Here is a 16,939-nt window from a genome sequence, read left to right on the forward strand (position 1 = left end):
ATACAGACTGTGATATTTCCAGACAGTGTGAAATCTTCACATCTTTAAAGCTACTTGAGGGGAAATGAAAGGGTAAAACTATATTTCAAAAGGGTCAGCAGGAACAGTCTGCAACTCAACACTTCCTCTACCATTTTTTTTTGGTTCCTTTTTCGAGGGAAAGACGTGTATCCACCCTCGCCCTCGGCTCACAGCACCCCACCCTGCAAATATGCGTCCCACACCCCGTGCGTGGGCTCCAGACTCCACCCGCTCACCTCACTCAGCGCTAACATACATGCACACACACTCTCAGCGCTGCCGTACGTCAGAAGAACAGGAAGTAGCGTCTCTGATTTTCATGGAAAGAGTTGTGCTGTCCTCCTCTATTATATTATGGGCCTTAATTAGTGGTAGAAGATGTTCGCTGTGTTTCCATCCAGCCGTCAAGGGGATTTTTTTTTTTTTTTTTTTAATAAAACTCTGCAGAACATGAAACGTGAATGAGTTGCTTTTCTATCTGCTGAGCTGAAGGAAATGAATGTGAGAGTGGTGGAAAGGTTTGATTTGACCTGGACGAGTTGTTATTGTACTGGAGTGTCAGGAGCCAGTGGTCCCATTTCATATTCTTTATGAAGATGTAAACAATTTTTTTTTTTTTACTCCAAAGCAACTAAAGAAGCATGATCAGAAGCTGAAGCATGATAGAGAGTGACCTTTTTGAGAGGTCACAATTTGAGGATGTCCAAATACATCTTTTAACTGATTCACAAGTGTGTGTGTGTGTGTGTGTGTGTGTGTGTGTGTGTGTGTGTGTGTGTGTGTGTGTGTGTGTGAGTGACCTTTATTTCTGCAGTGTTTGTTTTGTCATGGGTAATAGTGGAGGTTCATTCCTTATAGTGTTCACCGCATCAATCAACATCTCACTAAAAGATTTAGCACACCAAGCCCTCTTCCTTTTCTCCTCTTCTTCTTTTCTTCTCTCTCCCCTTTTTTTTTTCTCCCTCTCAGCTCCTCCTGCCCATTTCCTCCCATTTTGCCGTGCGCTGCACAATGAAAGAGCCTCTTGGCTTTTTATTAATAGTTAAAGTGGCCCCGGCCTGTCACTGGGGACAATGGCTGCAGCCCTGTTAATAAATAAAAATAATAACTAGGGGATGGAGACAGAGAGAGGGAGCGTGATGGAAAGAGAGCGGGCGACACTGCCATTTGTTGTTCCCTCTCACTTGTCAAAGCTCTTTGGCTTAAAAGCCTCTGTCATTGTTGAGGGAGACGGGGGTTGTGGGGAGGTGGGGGGGGGGGGGTGAGAGACAGAGACAGAGAGAGAGAGAGAGAGAGAGAGAGAGAGAGAGAGAGAGAGAGAGAGACATAGAGAGAGAGTAAGAGAGAGTGCCAGGGGCTAATAGCACCTGTTGGGGTGATGGTGAGACAGCTGCCACGGGTGGAGGGGGAAACACAGGAGCACACTCTTTCTTCTGCTCCTTCTACTCACGTTTTTCCTTTCACTCCCTCCTTAGTTTTTACGAGAGATCCTCCTCTCGGTCGTTGTCCGCCTGCCTTCATCTCACTGCTAGCCGATTCCCTGAAGGCCGCTGTGGCCTCCGACAGAAAGCAGCCGAACACATCAGGGACAGCGGCGCTGAAACTCCTCCACTGACTTACTGACTAAGTGGCAGCGTTGAAAACACAAGGACAGACCAGGCCAAGGACAGTGGGGAGAGAAATAGAAAAGAAAAAAGTGAGCAGTGGACTGGCTTGAAGTTCAGCATTGATCCTGATGTGTGTGTGTGTGTGTGTGTGTGTGTGTGTGTGTGTGTGTGTGTGTGTGTGTGTGTGTGTGTGTGTGTGTGTGTGTGTGTGTGTGTGTGTGTGTGTGTGTGTGTGTGTGTGTGTGTGTGTGTGTGTGTGTGTGTCAGTGGGGCGTGAAGGCTTAAAGCCAGAGGAGAGGACCTGATTCAGACCTCAGGGGAGGCTGGACAGACACACACACACACACACACACACACACACACACACACACACACACACACACACACACACACACACGCACACACACGCGCCGCGCGCACGCACACACACACACACACACACACACACACACCGAGGTACAGTATGCAGGAACTGCAGAGCTTTGTGTCCTTGTACAGCACGTCTCGACTCCTTCACATGCCTCTGTGTGTGGTCGTGTCATTTTAAATCCTGAAAATCTGCAGGTGGTTTCTTATCCTCTTTTCTGTACATTCACTCTGATGCAGACAGAGGAAAAAAAAATACAGGGATGAGGAGGAAAGAAAGAAGTTTAGGCGGCAAGGCTCGTCTTTTTTTTGTGTTGGGATGATGGGTAAAAGTACTTTGACTCGTTGTTGAGCGAGGCAGATATATTGTATGTGTATGTCTCTTTCAGTGGAGAAACAGCTCTAAGCTGCTCGACTCAACACACCGGACATCTCTCTCTCTCTCTCTCTCTCTCTCTCTCTCTCTCTCTCTCTCGCTCTCTGTGTGCTTGTGTGTGTGTGTGTGTGTGTGTGTGTGTGTTTGTTTGTTTGTGCAGGCAGGCTGTCTCATACCACTGAGATTAAGACTTTTTTTTTTCTTAAATCAGTCTTGTCATTATGGAAAAAAAAAATAATCCAGGGAAAACTTTTTTTTTGCCTGCCGTCAGCAATTGCCAGTGTGCATACATCTGTGTGTGCGGCTACATATATAAGCTTATTCATGTGTATGTCTTGTGCACGCATGTGTGTGTGTGTGTGTGTGTGTGTGTATTTTTCTGGTGTTTGTGCACTGAAAATTGTGTGTGTTTGCATTGGCTGATAGGGTTAATCTCCCCACTCAAAGTGTAAAACCTCTTTGCCTTCGCAAGGCCTTGCATCCCAAGTGCAGATGGCTCCCAGTAAATAAAGTACTCCCACAGACACACACACACACACACACACACACACACACACACACACACACACACACACACACACACACACACACACACACACACACACACACACACACACACACACACACACACACACGTTCAGTCCTCCTTTGTCTGATCATTTCTCCCATTTCCCTTTGTTCATGTCAATAATAGTCAACAGAGTGACGACTGTAGGTTCATGGCAGCATGTCTATGTGTGTGTGTGTGTGTGTGTGTGTGTGTGTGTGTGTGTGTGTGCGCGGGCGCGTGTGTGCATGCGCTACTGTCAGTCCATATACCAGTATGTGAACACATTCAGGATTAAATCTCTCCATGTGTTTGCTCTCCTGTGTTTCCATTTCCCCCTACTGTGTGTGTGTGTGTGTGTGTGTGTGTGTGTGTGTGTGTGTGTGTGTGTGTGTGTGTGTGTGTGTGTGTGTGTGTGTGTGTGTGTGTGTGAGAGAGTGTGTGAGTGAGTGAGTGAGTGAGTGAGGGTCTGTGTGGAGTGTGTGTTGAAAACAAAACGCTAGCTGATAATGTGTCCATTGTGGCGGGTGCATTAAGGCCCTCTTTGTCTCAGGGCCCACAGGGCTAATGATTCTCTAGCAGCAGGTGAGAGGGAAAAAGCCTCTCTCTTTGGCTCCCTCTCTCTCTCCTCCACTTGTCTCTCTCTTTATCTTGCGCTGCCTCTCTCGCTCTCTCCCTTTTGCTCACTTGTTTTTGTTTTTCAGATTTCCTCTCTCTTTCGATTATCAGCTCCTCTCTCTCCGCCATCCTCTCCCTCTCTTTCCCCCTCTCTCTCCTGCTGATGCGGCCATTAGGCTGAGCTGCCGCTGCCTTTATTACAGCAAATGGACTTTAAATGAGCTTTATTGTCATGTTGGCCAGCCAACTGAATCCCTCTCTCTCTCCTTCTCCTCTTCCTCCCTTCCCCCCCTCCAAACCCCTCCCTCCCCTAAACAGAGGCCCCCAGCATTGAGAGGCTGTTGTCAAAGGACTGGAAGGATAAACTTTTGGCCATGGGCTCAGGGCACATCGGAGAAATTAAAGGTATGGCACGAGTAAATAACGACAGAACTAAACTTAAGCAAGCTTTTAAATTCTTAATTCCCCATTCGATGTCCATTGAAAAATAAAACATCCATAAAAAAAGACTCATTTTAACTTCATATCTTGCAATATAATCTCAAAACTTAAAGGTCCCATATTGTATAGTTTCAGATTTCCATTTTGTTTCTGATTATAAAGCAGGTCTAGGTGTTATATAAATACTGTGAAAGCGTCAAAACACTCGGTCCACGATGAAATATGCACAGCCTGTATTCAGCTGTGCTGTTTGGACTTCCATACATTTGTGATGTCACAAACTCATGCTCATGTCATGCGTTCGCCCTCAGGACTGCCCACCGTCCAACTCTTTATTCCAAAGAAAACACTGACCAGTCATTCCATCAAGTCTGAAGAAAACCTGTGATTGGCCTGGGCATGTGTCACTCAGAAAAGAGTCAGCCAATCAGAAGAGATGCTTAATATTATCAATGCACCTTAAAGACATAGACACATAACAGCCTGTTCTCGGTAGAACTCCAGATAAAAGCTTAAGAGATGTAGAACTTTATTGAGATGATTTATGGAACTTAAAAGCACAAAAATATAGTTTTATGAACATCAAGACTATATCTGAAACACTGAAAAAGAGTAAGATATGGGATCTTGAATATGTTTTCTTCAGTTCACTTTGCTTTATACTTTACTTCAGAACTATAAGCTCAGAATTAACCATCAACAGGATTTTTTTTAATCACTGTAAAAGTGAAACTCTTCATTCAAAAGTTTAAATCTTAGACGCAACTTATAAACTGTCCTTGAACAGTACAACATACAAGGCAAATGTTGGCATTAGCCAGTAGCCCTTAATTGAAACAATATATTACATCTAGTGACTGTGACATAACAGCGGAAATGATCAGGAACACACTGAAGGTAAATGATCTGAGCCGCCCTGAACTGAACCGAGCTGCCAGCTTCGTCTCGTGTTTGACCTCTGCTCGTCTATCAGCTCTGTGTTAATCTCAGTGTTAATCACCCATTTTATCCATACCAAACCTTCTTAACACTCAACACAGGCAGGCAGGCAGGCGGACAGGACAGAGGGCAGGAAGTGACTCCAAACGGGAACACGGGAGCTTTTCCGTGAATACACGGGAGCAGGAATTGGAAGAAAGCGAGGGGGGAGATGTGAGCGAAGAAGAGAGAGAGGTGGAAGAGACTGGCTATTACTCCCTGTAACTCGAGGGCAAAGCCGTCGTTCTCCTCCAGTAATTGAGCTTCATTAGGAGGCAAAGCAATATGTAATCAAAGAGCCTTGCGGAGCGGCGTGGCCATCGAGAGGGGGGCTCCATTGATCAAACCCCTTTTTCCCAGCTCCCTGCCGCGCTGACATTTCTGTGTAGGGGCGTCCCGCTTGGCGCACCGTACACCAACAGCTGGGCAGCAATATATGTGTGTCTACGAGTGTGTGGATGTGCGGCGGAAGTGTGTGCACGTTCATGTCTTTTGGGTGCGCGCGTGTGTGTGTGTGTGTGTGTGTGTGTGTGTGTGTGTGTGTGTGTGTGTGTGTGTGTGTGTGTGTGTGTGTGTGTCTTGGCACTTACATAACAACGTGTGTTAGTTAGTGTGAATTCCAATTGTAGAATAAAAAAAGATGGAAATGTGCAGAAGTGTTTGACACTATTAAAGCGAGCTGGAGTCCAGTGTGTATATGTGTGTGCGTGCGTGCGTGTGTGTGTGCGTGTGTGTGCGTGTGTGTGCGTGTGCGTGCGTGTGTGTGTGTGCACTGTTCTCATTTGTCAGCGCATCCCTTGACATTTTTTTTCCCCATCGAATTCCATTGAAGAGCTTTTTGTAGGGAACAAAGTGATTGTGAGCCACCGCCTCCTGCTCCGTTGGCCTTATTGAGAAGAAACATTGGTAAAAGGCCCCATGCGGTTCACATAGCAACACACACACACACACACACACACACACACACACACACACACACACACACACACACACACACACACACACACACACACACACAGTTATGGAGCCCATAGTAGAATAAATATCCACACAGTGTAGTGTCATTAACATTACATCTGCCACTGTAGAGTGAAGTGAAGAGCGACGAGAACTCTTAGTTTTACCTTTAAGTTACTCTTCTTTACACCATCGATGACATTTGTACATGCGGTACGAGTATCAGCTTGTTTCAGCAGTCCAGTAAAGCCATGTTATGTTCACACCAGGGGAATATTTAAACCCAACACATGGGATTTTTAGGGCTGCACCGTTGCATCATTTCCTTCTGCCTGAAATGTCTGGTATCTTTTTTTCAACACAACGTTTTAAAATAAAGTTTTGTGACTGTGATAAAAGCTTGGCCACGCAACATGAGCTTTCAGCTTCCAGTGGACTTAGTAGAGTCATAGAAATATAGTCATACTGTAGAGGAACACACACATACACACTCGTTTTATCCAGTATACACTCAGTCTACGCTGTAACAGCAGTTCTCCAAGAGGAGTTGTGGAGTTGACTGCTTTGCTCAGCGGTGCAATACGAGGAGTTGTCAAGGAAAGAAAGAAAGATTGTTGGTGGCATTTGTGGCCTTAAGGTACTTGTGTACAGCAACCGTTGCAGCCAATACAACTCGTAGAAAGCCAAGTGGCTGTTCTCACCTCCTGCCAATTATAGATTCATGAGAACGGCTCTTTTTTAGAGTCCCGTGTCATGATCTAAAAGTGACTCGGCATAACTTAGTTTCGAGGCCTGGACGAAATCACATATGATAATATTGTGGAACAAACACTTCTATATCGATGTGGCAACAATAAAGAAGGGATGACTGAAACACAAAATATTGACACCATGAGCTTTTTGATAAATAATAAAATGGCATCACTTTACTCTAATGGAAAAGATATTCAAAACCAAAGACAATATCTAGTGTGATATCACCATATTGACATAATAACAATATATGACCAGGTATAGAAGCCTTAATTCTTTTGTATGAGCAAGTAAGAAAATCATAACCGTAAGAAGCAACAAAGAAAGAGTGAGTTATTTTCTGTTGGCTACAAATCATGTAACTTTGACTTACTGAAGGAATGAGGTTCCTAGAAACTGCATGCAGTAAGTACTTTAATCAAACCTTAAGTCTGTTCCCTAATTATTGACCATATTAACTAATTTGACGATTTACAGTAATCAGGTTATCGGTTCCATGTAAATAAGCGTCTCAACATATATTCCAGACGTTTTCTGTCTGTTTCCTTCCCCTTCTTCTTCTCTTTATTCTCATATCCTTCCTTCACCCTCTCCTGCTCCTCTTCCTCTCCCTCTCATTTCCTCCCTCCTTACCCAGGGGGGAGTTATCAGTGCAGCCGGGGTCATTAATTAGCCCAGCGAACACAGTGACAAGTATTACATTGTTACAAATTGGTTAATTACCCTGTGCGTGTGTGTGTGTGTGTGTGTGTGTGTGTGTGTGTGTGTGTGTGTGTGTGTGTAAAGAGAGAGAGAAAAGAGAAAAGAGGGAGTCGGTGTTGGTTCGGCGGGTTTGTAGGTAAGCACAGGCCGGAGCAATCTGCCTAAGGAGGAATGTGTGTAAAGCGACGGAGGAAACCAGTTATCGATCCACCTGCCTGCCTGGCAGCAGCTGAGGAAACAAGGCGACGCCGGCTGATTTATGAGTTCACCGCAGAAATTCTCCGAGTCTGAACGAGAGGCGAGAGAGACAGGGGCGCCTCGCGTTCGAAGGCGTCTTGTTTTCTCTGACTTTCTGACTGTGAAGATTCTCATTCATCAGTTTTCTTGGATTTGTTTTTGCTTCTGCAAATACTGATAAAAGAAGACAGCTGAGAGGAGATCGAGGACAGCTTGTCGAGGAAAGAATAGAACGGTCGACGTTTTTCGCAATTTCATGATGGAAGGAATGTCCACACACACACACACACACACACACACACACACACACACACACACACACACACACACACACACACACACACATGCACACTGCTTGCAGCCGAAGTGCCCAATTTGACTGTTTGCATTTGTGTGTGTGTTTGAAGGGAGGTTAACCCCGACAAGAAACCCCCTACAAAAGAAAAGACTCCTTTGATCCTTCCTGTCACCTTTGCAACTCCCCTTAGCCTTTTTTTTTTTTTTTTTTTTTTTTTTTTTTCTTTGGCCCCCTTCCTCCATTCCCCCTTCAACCCCCCCCAAAATTTGAACAGGCTAACGTTTTTAACACAAGGCTCTTTCTTGTCTTGGTCAGCTTTGGCTACACACACACACACACACACACACACACACACACACACACACACACATACACAGGCTCTACAAAGGTGGGTCTGTGAGTTAGGACAGCGGCGTGTTTATTTTTCCAGTGGCCAGTGCTCCCGACAGTTGCCTTTATTGTTCATTGTTGGCGGATGGATGGAGTGCGGGTGTGTGTGTGTGTGTGTGTGTGTGTGTATGTGTCTATATGTGTGTGTGTGGGTGGGGGGGGGGGGTGTCGGTGGGCAGTGGAGGTGGGGTAGGTGGTAGCTACCAACAGGGAGGACAAATGGATGGCTCTCACCTTCCCAGAGTGGTCAAAGGGCAGGTCAGCTCCTCCCCTCCCTCCCCCCCACTGGTCTCCCTCACCCCAGTCCCCCTCCACATTTTCCTTTCATCCCCCATGTTGTGTTTCTCTTTCTTTTCTTCCTCCCTGGTCTCTCTCTCTCCCTCTTCTCTCTTCGTCATCTGGTTTGACTGGGCCAGGAATGTGGCCCTGTTAAAGGTAGCAGCTGAAGAACAATGGGGGATTGTGCTGTTCCACACACGCACACACGCACACACACAACAAGGCATGTAGGCAAACATCAGTACCTATGACCAGACATAGGCGCACACGCTGATTTCGCCTCAGTCTGCCTCCCTCTAACTACATCCTGTTGAATGATTTAGGCCTTGTGTGTGTGTGTGTGTGTGTGTGTGTGTGTGTGTGTGTGTGTGTGTGTGTGTGTGTGTGTGTGTGTGTGTGTGTGTGTGTGTGTGTGTGTGTGTGTGTGAGTGTGTGTGTGTGTAATGGAGCTAGTATGTCAGGATCTGAGGAGTCAAAGGTCAGGCCATGCTAAATGTGAGCAGGAGGTTGGTTGACTGCAGAGTAAACACAGACCAGACACACTCTCATTCTTGCTTTTTTTTTTTTTCCTCCTCTTTCTCACAAGCACAAAAACACAGCTTGATTGCGACAGACCACACTCCAAATGTACCCACAATTCAACGCAAACCAACACAATTTAGATTTTACTTCAAGTTTTAGTAAGAAATATACATTTTCAAACCTGACTGAAGCTTAATTTTGTTTGTTAAACTTATGAATCCGACTCAGATTTGACTTCCCACCACGTTTTGCCTCATCACAAATGTCTCCTCAGCCGGATTTGTTTTCTTTATTTCATTACACCAATAAACGCGGTGATGGATGTGACTTGATGAATGCCCATGAAAATGAGTTAACATCTGGTTTTACAACTCTGCGGTGCACAAACACACTTTTTTATACCCATCTTCCGCTGATGAAGCCCCCCCCCAACCCTAACCTGCCGTTCAAAGCCCCTAACCAGTCATATATTAAGTGGACCAACAAGCCATGGATAGTTTTACTCTGTTTTATTGTTCCTTCCTCTTTCGTTTCCCTCCTTCATGCCTCTGACCTCTGACTTCACCCCCACAAGCCTGCCTGGCCTCTGAATAGCCTGTTGCATTAATGTCTTTTCAGCATGCATCATTCTAACAAAACCCTGTATGTAGTTCGGGCACCATAAACTTAGTATATATATGCAGTATATAAACATATATAAACTGGTAAATAATGACACTATAATAAAACAAAGTTGTAATTATGAAATGTGTTTTTATGGGATAATTGCTGTTAAATGGTGCATTAATTTTATTTTGAAGGTGGTCATCCACCTTTAAGGGGCTCAGATATGACCTGAACTGTAACAATGGTTTTCTAGTTGTACTAAACAGACTTCCTGTTCATAAACTGGACCTGGAATTTTAAATAAGCCTAAAATGTTCTCTTTGAAGGATAAAACAAGTTTCATAGTGTAACCTTAGCCGAGTCTTGCAGTCTTCTTCAAAGCCCTTTTGCATCGCCTTTGACCTCTCTCTTTTTCTCTCTCCCCCTCCCCCCGACTCTCCCTCTACAGGTACCCCAGACAGCCTGGCGGAGAAAGAGCGCCAGCTCATGGGCATGATCGGCCAGTTGAGCAGCCTGAGGGAGCAGCTCCTGGCGGCCCACGAGGAGCAGAAGAAGCTGGCCGCCTCGCAGATGGAGAAGCAGAGGCAGCAGATGGAGCTGGCCAAGCAGCAGCAGGACCAGGTACAGGAGCGCTCGGCATGTGAAGGGCCCCATTTGGAAATAGCTGTGTTCCCCATGCCCATAGTGCACAGGAGTCCGTCCTAACAAGGCAGTCCGTCAGGTTCTAGTTCACAAAATCTGATAAAAAAAAATCTCTGATCATTACTTCAAGAGTTCCACAGAATCTGGGAAAGCTTTTATTCACCATATTTAAAAATATATACTTCAGAAATCATTATGTTTAAAACACGTTGCACTCTGCAGTAATGACATAAAACATTATGAAAATTATTCCTGGTCAAATAGTGAGAAAAGGCACATAATTGGTGGTTGATTTGGAAGTTATACACACACTGATATACACATTCAGATACGCACACACACACTCGTACACACGTCGCAATTGGTCATCAGAAATCCTCACACAGATTTCTTAGGTTTACAACAGAAAGTGGGCTTGAAAAGCAGCAAATCACACAGGATTTGAATGCCCTCTTTCTTACACACACACACACACACACACACACACACACACACACACACACACACACACACACACACACACACACACACACGTATAGTGTTCAAGCAGCCAGAGTCATGCGCCTTTGGCAGCTCCAACACAGGGACATTGCACAGGAATCAGCTGAGGGTATGTAATGTTGGAGCGGATGTAGCCGAGGCATACACACACAACACTCACGCACACACAGACACACACACACACACACACAGACACACACACACACACACATACACACACACACACACACACACACACACACACACACACACACACACACACACACACACACAACGCTCACACACACACACACACTCTGAGCTCCCAGGCGAGAGTCTGCCAGGTATTTGCATAGAGAAGGGTTTCCCTTTTTTGTTGCGCTTTTTTTTTTGCTTCTGGAAAGCTTGAGGTTTACAAAGAGAGGGACACGCACACAACACACATAGAAATACAGCTGTAAGGACGAATCACCTGTGACAAACACAATGCCCGACGGTGCCGTCGGTTGCATCCCGCACCAGTGCTCAGTGAAGGAGTCTGATAATAGGAGAGTGAACCGTAATACTCTGTGGTTCTGTTCTCAAGTTAATTATATTTTAGCCACGTAGCTGCAGACGTTTTATATAAAATGAAAGCAAAAGGAAAGGTGAACTTAGAAACAGAGCAAAGTGGCATTAAAAGAAAAGAAATGTGGGAAATGTGCTTCAAAATTCATCAGAATTCACAAAAGGAAATAGTTGATGGAATTGGAAACGTCTATAAATACGTTGAATTTAATCTTTTGAATTAACACGTACACATTTGGACGTATACTTGCACATTAAATGCACATCAATTGCCACAACACCTGCCATATACAGTCACATACAGTAAACTATATTACATCTTTACATGCCTTACAGATTTTCTTTTTAAGCTAAAGAAATGACTCAGTTTTAGCTTGATTTTTGTTTTTATCAGGGGGTTGATAGGACTTTCACAGAATTTGTACACACTTTTAAACATGGAGTTCAGTCAGTCAAAGAAAAACGACAACTCACCAGACACATACATTCTGAAAAAAAAGCCACTTTAAATCATCATAACTATAAATAACAGTGATGTACTCATTACTATCAGCTATATATAAATAACAGGCGGTTTCATGCATGCAGCACACTGAGGCCTGTGCACACGGCAGTAAGTGTGTTGGTATGACACTGTCGAGTCCAGATGAAATGAGCTATTTAATATTTCATCGCGGGGCATCGAACCTCTGTCGTGCAACTGGAGCCTCAGAGACCGGCAAGATGTGTCGCATCTCCCACAAGCCCCCTACACACACACACGCACGCACGCACGCACACACACACACACACACATTCTAAAACTGTGCCGTGTGCTCCGTCCTCAGATTGCCCGGCAACAGCAGCAGCTTCTGCAGCAGCAACACAAAATCAACCTCCTGCAGCAACAAATCCAGGTGAGGCCGGCTTGTGTGTGTGTGTGTGTGTGTGTCCATCTGTGGGTTAGGGATGTGTGTGTATGCCTGTAAGTGAGTGTGTGTTGTGTGAACGTTTATCCTGATGTGTGTCTGCACGGCCCACAAAAGCAATTTTGTGATTGTGATTGTTGCAGCTTTTCTTTGCTCCACCATCAGCATTTGTGGCCTGAATCAACGCTGACTTATAATAATAGTACCACCTCCTCCTCTACCACACACACACACACACACACACACACACACACACACACACACACACACACACACAACCTGTATAATCATTCAAAGATTGGTCAGTCTGCTTGGAAAAAACAAAAGTTTGGTGTTGACAAGTGCAGTACGTGTAAGTCTTTATCATACAAATCAAACTTCGCACATCAGACTGTCAGATAAGCACACTTTCCTGATGTTTAGTGCAACAATGTGAGTGATTGTTGAGGTGTTTTCACAGACAGAGCAGTAGATTGGATCGCTTCGGCAACAGATATTCCGGACCAGGCAAGTCAGTCAGTAAAGTACCCGAGGGTCGGGAGGAAACTCAGAACAAAACAAAAACCTAAAAAGATAAAGTTGTTTCTTCATGTTTCATCTCACGAGTCTCGGATGCGAGTCACATGACACCCTTTAAAAACTTTCAACACATCAGCCGCCACCCAGATCGAACATGCATGAGTGACTGTGACACACCGCGTGATCACAACAAATAGTTATGAGACGTCTGAGACCAGCAGCATCAGAATGGGTTCCTACCTGACTTGATTATAGTAAATGTAATTCAGATCCAGCTTGATTCACTGGTCTAGGTTGTTTATTCGTTACTAGGAACCAAGCGGACTCATGATGACCTAATATAAAGATATTTTTCTTTTCATTCGAGCACACTCTGTTGAACAACCTCCACCGCTATCTGCCTGAGGTTGACAATGCAGATAACGGGATCAAACATCCAAACATGTAAGGACAGTTGAACCTCACATGGTTATCCTGCAACTTTATCAATTTCTCTTCTCCATTCCTGTCTTTTCTTTACAGTTAACACTACAATATTGTAAGAATTAACTAAAGTGTGTGATATGTTTGGGCTGTCTTTGGCCTGTCTTTGCACACAGTCACGATAAAACGTGCCTGTGCTTCACACAAGAGGCTGCTTTTCTTTAGTCATCTGACATTTACTGGAGAAACTTCCTTCACAACAAATTGCAAACTATTTGGTGCATTTTTTTTGTTGAAAACAAATCTCCTCATATAAAAGTCAACTTTTAAATATAAAGTTAATAAAAAAAAAAAAATTGCAGAGTAATTGCGTAAAAAGAACCTTTTCAGCTGGAGAAAATGTGTGGGTATGTACGTAACACTAAAAAATGGAAGTATTGTACTTTCGGGTTCTACACTGGAGCCTCTATTTTGGTCCAGGTGGCTTGGAACGAATAGCCAAGGCCTTTGTAAAGGCAGATGACACTGAGTTTTAAGCTGAGAAAGCCGGGCTTTGTATCATAAAGAGACACCCTGTCCGAAAAAGAACACACACACACACACACACACACACACACACACACACACACACATTCCCTTTCCCCAGAGAGTTTAGCCATACACAGTTTGTGTGATAAGAGACCTTGTGATAGCATGTGTGTGGGACGTGTGTCGATGTGTGTCCACAGTTCTGTGTAAAAACAGCTGTGTTTGTTTGCTTTGTGCGAGTTAAATTCGGAATTGTTCGCTTCGTTTTGTCCCCCTCGACAAAAAGGAGAGCACATGTTTGTTTCTGAGGATTTCTCTGTGCCTTCTCCATGCGTTCATTTCGTCACCCGTGTGTGTGTGTGTGTGTGTGCGTGCGTGCGTGCGCGTGTGCGTGCGCGCGCCGCAGCTGTGTGTGTCGAGCTATAAACACGTCCGCTCATGATTCACTCCCTCACGACCCTGCCGAGACAAAGCTCTCTTTTCCCATGACTTTGCAACCTTTTCCCAAACAAGCGTCTCTCCATTGAGCGGGGCCCAACAATAGTTTCTCACAAGCAGGGGCAGCTGTAGGCAGCCTCGTTAAGAGAAGGGGACACAATCAACAGGGGCTCATCACAGACGCACAAAACACACGCGCACGCACACACACACACACACACGTGTCACACACATCAAAGCGCGTGCAAAACGCAGGCAAACATACAAAATACACGCCTTTGCTCGCCCGTGCGCACGCATCGCGAGCAGTCGCAGAGAGCACTGCACACTCGCCTGATGATCAAACACACACTCATCATCAAAGACTTGGTCGAGAAATACACTGCTTAATCATTCATGAAGAGATTGTCCACACAATCCCACAATACAATGGCCTGCCAGAGAGAGGGCACCAGGTTCAGTGTGTTGGGGTGTGTGTGTCCGTGTGTTTTGTGTCTGTATGATAAGCCCCTTGTGATTGCATTTCCCCCTAACGAGGCTGAGTTCAGCTGTCCCTTCTTCTGTGTGTGTGTGTGTGTGTGTGTGTGTGTGTGTGTGTGTGTGTGTGTGTGTGTGTGTGTGTGTGTGTGTGTGTGTGTGTGTGTGTCTACGTCCTTGGCTTTGTTAGGCTCAAACCCCCAAAGGCCTGTGAAGAATGCTTTCAACCGTCCACTTGGAAGAGGTGATGAAATGAAACGAATAATCAAGCTCATGAAAAAGAGAGGAGAGTGACACACATCCTTCATGAAAGCAGGACAAATTATTTATTGTGTATCGTGTCCGGTTTCCTATTTTTTTCTCACCCTGAAACCCCAATCAGGCTGGCGACACGCGTGTTAGCGTCCGCTATTTAGGCCAACGGCGCTCGCCAAAAATGTGGCGAGAGCTTGAGAAGCAAGGAAAGTTCTTTTACAGAGACGGGCTGCACAGCAGCACAAACTAATGACATACAGTATGAACAGCGCGCGCGCGCACACACACACACACACACACACACACACACACACACACACACACACACACACACACACACACACACACACACTTTCATTGTGTCGACACTCATTAGTGTTCAGAAGTCAGTGATTAGCTACGTTCTCACTCTGACTAATTGATTGTACCTGAAATGACCCGTGATTTAGCATCACTTATGATCCATTAAATTTGACCCACACCACACACACACACGCACACATGCACGCACACACACACACACACGCACGCACACACACACACACACACACGCTTTTACATTGTTTTTGAGAGCCTTTATTCCACATCTCATCCTCGCTCAGCCCCTCGATCTTCCTCACTCCGAGTCCTGACTTTAAACTTTACTTTTATCCTGACTAACCCTCTGAACCTAACCTGTAATCTTAGTCCCGACCTTAAATTATCTTCAACCAGTCTAATCCAAACTTTAATCTCCCACTTAAACCCAAATCCCTGACTAAACTTGTCCCCCAGGCTGAGTAAGGACACGTAAAATGACCCTCAGTTTACAAAACTTTGTGTTCATGCCAACTTGCTCTCAAGGATTCCCACACAGGTGCATGTGTGCACATTAAGACGTGCAGACACACAAACCACACACAGACACACACACACCCACACACCCACCCACCCACACACACACACACACACACACACACACACATATACACACAGACACACACACACACAGACACACACACACACACACACACACACACTCGTACCCCCTGCTAGGGGCCTTCTTGTTAAGCTCCAAGGGGTGAGCACATTTTCTCAAACTTCCCTTTACTTTCCCTCTCGTCTTGTCTCGTGCTAATTAAACGGCTTGTCTCCGAGGCTCCCTCCGGTGTTGCCGGGGACGACTGCGGTTGCCACGCGGGGATGCGCGACAGGGATGAAAGGAGCTCACCTGCCGAGCGGCTCAGGGCTTACCTTGAGAACACGCGCACCTTTTTTCATGAAACGACAGCAACACACACACACACACACACACACACACACACACACACACACACACACACACACACACACACCGATGTATACTGAAACAGAAGGACGGGGGGGCATGAGTGTGTCCTGCCAAATGAATCAAAACACACTCAACCAAAACACACACACACACACACACACACACACACACACACACACACAGTCGACTGTGTCTGCCCCCGTAGCGCTACCTCTGTGTGCTGTCTTTCATCTCATCAAGAACCGCTGTCGCCATAGGTCGGAGCCAGCAGAGCAGACCCAGAATAAGAACAAGGGAGGAAAAAAAAAGAAAACATCTGAAAATGAGTAAAGCCACCTGATGCTTTGACTGGTTTAAGAGGGGCCAGGATCGCCGGCAACATTCGCTAACAAGCTCTCTATTAAGGCTATCCTATACTGCTAACTCAATCTCACACACACACACACACACACACACACACACACACACACACACACACACACACACACACACACACACACACCTCCAAGTGTAATACCTGGTGCAATCACAAGCACAAGCTCTGTTCTTCAATATGTCAGTATGAGAAAAAAGTTATAACCTCTAAAAAGCCCGCTGTTCATTCATTCCCACACACACACACACACACACACACACACACACACACACAGTACACCACATACATTCACATAACACCTCTATTTCTTGCATAGGAGCAGCGAACCCAATTGCCTGTGTAATTGTTTAATCACCCC

The 16,939-nt window shown here is 45.3% G+C and overlaps 1 protein-coding gene across 17 annotated transcripts in view; it reads left to right on the top strand.

The window, feature by feature from the left end:
- Nucleotides 1-16,939, top strand: part of sox5 (SRY-box transcription factor 5) — a 155,244-nt gene that overhangs the window by 102,503 nt on the left and 35,802 nt on the right. For 15 of the 17 annotated variants that reach the window (XM_069156644.1, XM_069156638.1, XM_069156641.1 and 12 more), the window contains exons 4-6: nucleotides 3,854-3,940; nucleotides 10,147-10,319; nucleotides 12,215-12,283. In XM_069156644.1, the coding sequence (XP_069012745.1) occupies nucleotides 3,854-3,940; nucleotides 10,147-10,319; nucleotides 12,215-12,283 (329 nt within the window). The remainder of the gene's footprint in view (nucleotides 1-3,853; nucleotides 3,941-10,146; nucleotides 10,320-12,214; nucleotides 12,284-16,939) is intronic. The other 2 variants (XM_069156634.1, XM_069156640.1) reach the window with 1 other exon arrangement.

This window comes from Embiotoca jacksoni, unplaced genomic scaffold, assembly GCF_022577435.1.
Source record: "Embiotoca jacksoni isolate LCO1_2020_lvr unplaced genomic scaffold, fEmbJac1.0.p SCAF_21, whole genome shotgun sequence".
Lineage (NCBI taxonomy): Eukaryota > Metazoa > Chordata > Actinopteri > Embiotocidae > Embiotoca > Embiotoca jacksoni.